General features: G+C 34.1%; 1 protein-coding gene across 1 annotated transcript; it reads left to right on the top strand.

Annotated features, from left to right (window-relative positions):
* Positions 1-1827: 1827 nt before the first annotated feature.
* Positions 1828-4080, top strand: LOC106778963 (MDIS1-interacting receptor like kinase 1-like). The gene is made up of 2 exons (XM_014666972.1): positions 1828-2362; positions 3323-4080. The coding sequence occupies exons 1-2, from the start codon at positions 1828-1830 to the stop codon at positions 4078-4080; spliced, it is 1293 nt and encodes a 430-aa protein (XP_014522458.1).
* Positions 4081-4572: the final 492 nt, after the last annotated feature.

Here is a 4572-nt window from a genome sequence, read left to right as displayed (position 1 = left end):
CAAAAATGGCATTGTGCCTTGTATTTAACCAAAAAAATAGGAATTACGGGTGATGTGATGAAAGATAAAAGAGTTTGTCAGGGGATGAATTATAAAACCAATTTGGTATTTCTTTTAATTAAAATAACCAAATAACATTAATTCTAAAAATATCCATTACACGTGTTTAACACTAAAAGCCCTTATGTCAGGTATAAAAAAATATTATTTGAACATCAAATAACTTATTAAAATCATTTAAACATTTTAACATCAAATAATGGAATGGAAATGTAATTTACAAAAAAATGGGAATTTCATACATCATGGAAAAAAATTTGACTGCTTATCTTTCCAAGTCTTCTTTATATTCTTTTTTTATTTTTTGACGAGAAATTTCTAAATCTTCTGTTCTTTTTCCTCTGCTTTAGTCCTTATTCTAGAAACAAGTTTTAGTCCTTATTCCGGAAAAAAGTTGGAGTCCTTATTCTAGAAAGAAGTTATAGTCCTTATTCTTGAAAGAAGTTTCTAGTCCTTAGAGTATATTATATATAAGGCCATTGGCATTGTGATTCTTCACGGTATCAGCTTATGCGTTTGTTAATTTCACAGTTTTCATTACCATAATTTAAAAATGATGCCAATTTATATCAAATTTATTCTAGTCTTAATTTTTGTGTGTTTTGTATCTCAGGGTGACAATGTTTGTGCAAAAGGGGTGAGGTGCATGCAGAGGGAGAGGCAGGCACTTCTCCACTTAAAGGGTGGCTTTGTTGATAGATATGGCATGCTCTCGTCTTGGACCACTTCTAATCGTTACCTATGGAAAGGTATTGATGGATTTATATTTTAATCTGACGGGTTATTTGGAAAAGATTATGTTTATATAATGTATTAGACATTTATGACATCTTGAGTTTTATCTCACATTCTACATTATTTCTTTTCCGATGTTTAATTTTGTTATTTTTACTTTAATGTGACACTTTCACTGATCATACTTGAATTATTCTCTACAGGTATTGTCTGTAGCAACATAACTCACCACATACTGGTAGAACAATTCCAAGCCAGTTTGGTCTTCTTTCACATTTGAATTACTTAAATCTTGAAGGGAGGGTTGAATCCCTTATCAACTTGGAAATCTCTCCAAGTTGCAACATCTAGATCTCAAGGGTAACTCTTTAGAAGGAAATGTACCTTCTCAACTTGGAAAACTGTCAAACTTGCAGAAGCTTTATCTTGTATATGATGGGACTCTCAAACTTCATGATGGAGGTTTTGGGTTCTCTAATCTCACTTCTTTGACCCATCTTGACTTAAGTTTGATGGCTAATCTTAACAATTCTCACAGTTGGCTACAAATCATTGGAAATTTACCAAAACTCATAGAATTAAGCTTGTCTAATTGTAGCCTTTCTGATCATTTCATCCATTCATTGAGCCCTTCAAAGTTCAATTCTTCTACTTCCCTTTCAGTCTTTGACCTCTCTTGGAACAAGTTTACATCATCCATGATATTCCAATTGGTGTCAAATATCAGTTACAATCTTTTTGAGTTTGACCTCTGTGGTAATAACCTCTTGAAGGCTCCTGCATCAAATCATTTTGGTATGATGATGCATTTTCTTGACCGGCTAGATCTCTCCTCTAATAGACTTAAGGGTGGAGCGATAGAATCCTTCATGGATATGAGCACCTTACAATATTTAAACATATATGGAAACAATATGACTGAAGACCTTTTCATCAATCGTTAATAACTTATCTGGTGGCTGTGTGAGGCGCTCATTACGAGAGTTTTATCTAAGTTACAATCAAATAACTGGCTCCTTACCTGACTTTTCAATGTTCTCCAATTTGAAAAGATTGGATCTTTCTGTGAATCGGTTGAGTGGAAATATACCTGATAGTAGCAAATTTCCACCGCAGTTAGAGTCTCTATCACTTCAATCAAACTCATTGGAAGATGGAGTTCCAAAATCATTGGGGAGCACATGTACTTTACGTTCGTTACACCTTTCAAATAACAGTTTCAATGAAGAGCTTCCACTGATAATGCTAAACTTGTCAGGATGTGCTAGATCCTCACTGCAAGAGTTAGAACTGAGAATGAATCAAATCAAGGGTACACTTCCAGACTTCTCAGTATTCTCATCTTTAAAAACTTTATCTCTCGATGAAAACAGGCTAAATGGTAAGATTCCCAAAGATATTCGATTTCCTACTCAGTTGGAGACTCTCAAAATGAATTTGAACTCTTTGGGAGGTGTGACCAGTGACTCTCAATTATCTAACATGTCAAAGTTGCAGTTGTTAGATCTATCAGACAACTCATTGGCTTTAGAATTTAGCCAAAACTGGACCCCGTCCTTTCAATTGGGTTATATAGGGTTGAGATCTTGCAAGTTAGGTCCAACTTTCCCTAAATGGTTCCATACACAAAATGTNTTACGTATCCGAATATGGAACGTAACTAGAATAATATCTCACACACTCAAAACAAGCAAAAGAATAATAAAAGAATGGAATTGAACGAATGAATATCTTTTATTGATGGTAGTGTATGAATAAACAAAGGTAAACAATAATTGGGAGCATAACCTCCATCAATTATTTCTAATAACTGGGAGTAGAATCTCCATCAATTACCTGAGAGCATAACCTCTCTTGCAAGACTCACAAATCAAAGCATACCTTTAACCCTAGACTGTAGCCTTATTGATACTATAGTATTTCCCGCCCATCTCCTACTAAATATCTCTCTAGAATATATCTATATTTAATGTAAATATCCCCCTATATAATCCCCTAGTATCTATCATTAATTATAAATATTATATATTGTATATTTCTTTGGACTGTATATTTATTTATTATAGTTATCTTGTCCTGAATAATATCCTAATATATGGCTTTGATCACTCTAATTAACTTTTCTAGAATATCTTCCTTATTAGTCTAATAATCTTCTCACCCATCCTAACTGTGTGACAGTTAGGATGCTTCCTCGCTACTTCTAACCGTTCGGCCTGGTCGTCTCCACTTATCTATCGTTCGGTCAACTCGCTCTCCTTTTGTCAATTGTTCGTTCAACTCACTCCCCTTTTGTCAACCGTTCAGTCAGCTTGCTACCCAGCCTTCCACCGTTCGGCCTACTTGCTCTCCTTAGTAAACCGTTCGGTCAACTTGTCCACTGTACTCCACCGTTTGGTCTCCTTCTCCTTCTCTCCTATACCTTCTTCTCCTTCTCTTATGCTTTCCAACCCTTACGATTACCCCCTCCTTATACCCTGACAAAATGACATTGAAATTCTTGACATTTCTAACTGTGGAATATCAGATTCTGTTCCGGAATGGTTTTGGAGTAAAGTTGCAATACAAGGATTGACGAAAATGACTATTTCATTCAATAAACTCAAAGATTGGACATACATGAACTACTATGATTTGTATTCATTGTTGACATGGAAAGGTGCAGATCATATATTCTTAAACAATGAGTTATTGTTGTTGAAAAGCATTGATCTTTCAAGCAACNAATTATCAGAAGAAATTCCAATTGAGATAGAGGATTTGATTGANCTCATATCATTAAATTTATCAAGAAACAATTTGACAGGAAAAATTCCCTCTAATATTGGAAGGCTAACCTCACTTGAATTTCTTGATTTGTCAAGAAACCAAATATTGGGTTCAATTCCTACTAGCCTTACCCAAATTGATCGGCTTACCATGTTGGATTTATCTCATAATAATTTATCAGGACAAATTCCAATTGGCACTCAACTACAAAGTTTTGAGGCTTCAAGTTATGAATATAATTCCAATCTTTGTGGGAAGCCACTTGACAAATTGTGTGGCGCAGAGGAACCACCAGATGAAGCAAATGTTGATGAATCAAAGGAAGATGAAAATTTTGCTGTTAATGGTGCATTTTATGTGAGTATGATACTTGGATTCATTACAGGCTTATGTGTAACTTGTGGCTCCAATTTGTTCAATTGTCCATGGCGACAACTATATTTTAGGTTCTTGAACAACTTAACCGACAATATCTATCGCATGATCACAGCAAAAGTTCNGAATTACAAGNGGTAGCTTAAAGGCTTGCTGTTATATATTATCTTAGTCATTCCATATTTACTTGGTTTTTCCTTTCAATAGCAGTTATGATATATAAACTTTATAAATAATGTATTATTACGAGTAGCATTATTAAATAATATATAGTTCCTNTNTATATTTTGTATGATTTGTCCTTTTTCTTAATNTTGATTTTAGAGTTGTGAAAAGTAGATAAGAGTTTGACCTAATCTAATTTACCAAATTTAAATAAAAACACACGTCCTCTTTAGATTTCATTCACACACCGTGATGTTTTTCTCTATGCAATTAATGTATTGTTTTTTACTATCTTTCTCCCATATTTTCTCCACCGGTANCCATCATCCAGAACATCAACGGGGCTTCTCGTTTGAAATGCTTCCTTAAATAACAAAGTAGAACACTTACCACAATCGAGACTAAGAATGATACTCAAATCCAAGAGAAAACACACACCTAATTATAATGTTTTTCAATATAAGAAAC

The sequence above is a fragment of the Vigna radiata genome, unplaced genomic scaffold, assembly GCF_000741045.1.
Source record: "Vigna radiata var. radiata cultivar VC1973A unplaced genomic scaffold, Vradiata_ver6 scaffold_299, whole genome shotgun sequence".
In the NCBI taxonomy this organism is placed as follows: Eukaryota; Viridiplantae; Streptophyta; class Magnoliopsida; order Fabales; family Fabaceae; genus Vigna; species Vigna radiata.
This window is presented reverse-complemented; position numbering and strand designations above follow the sequence as displayed.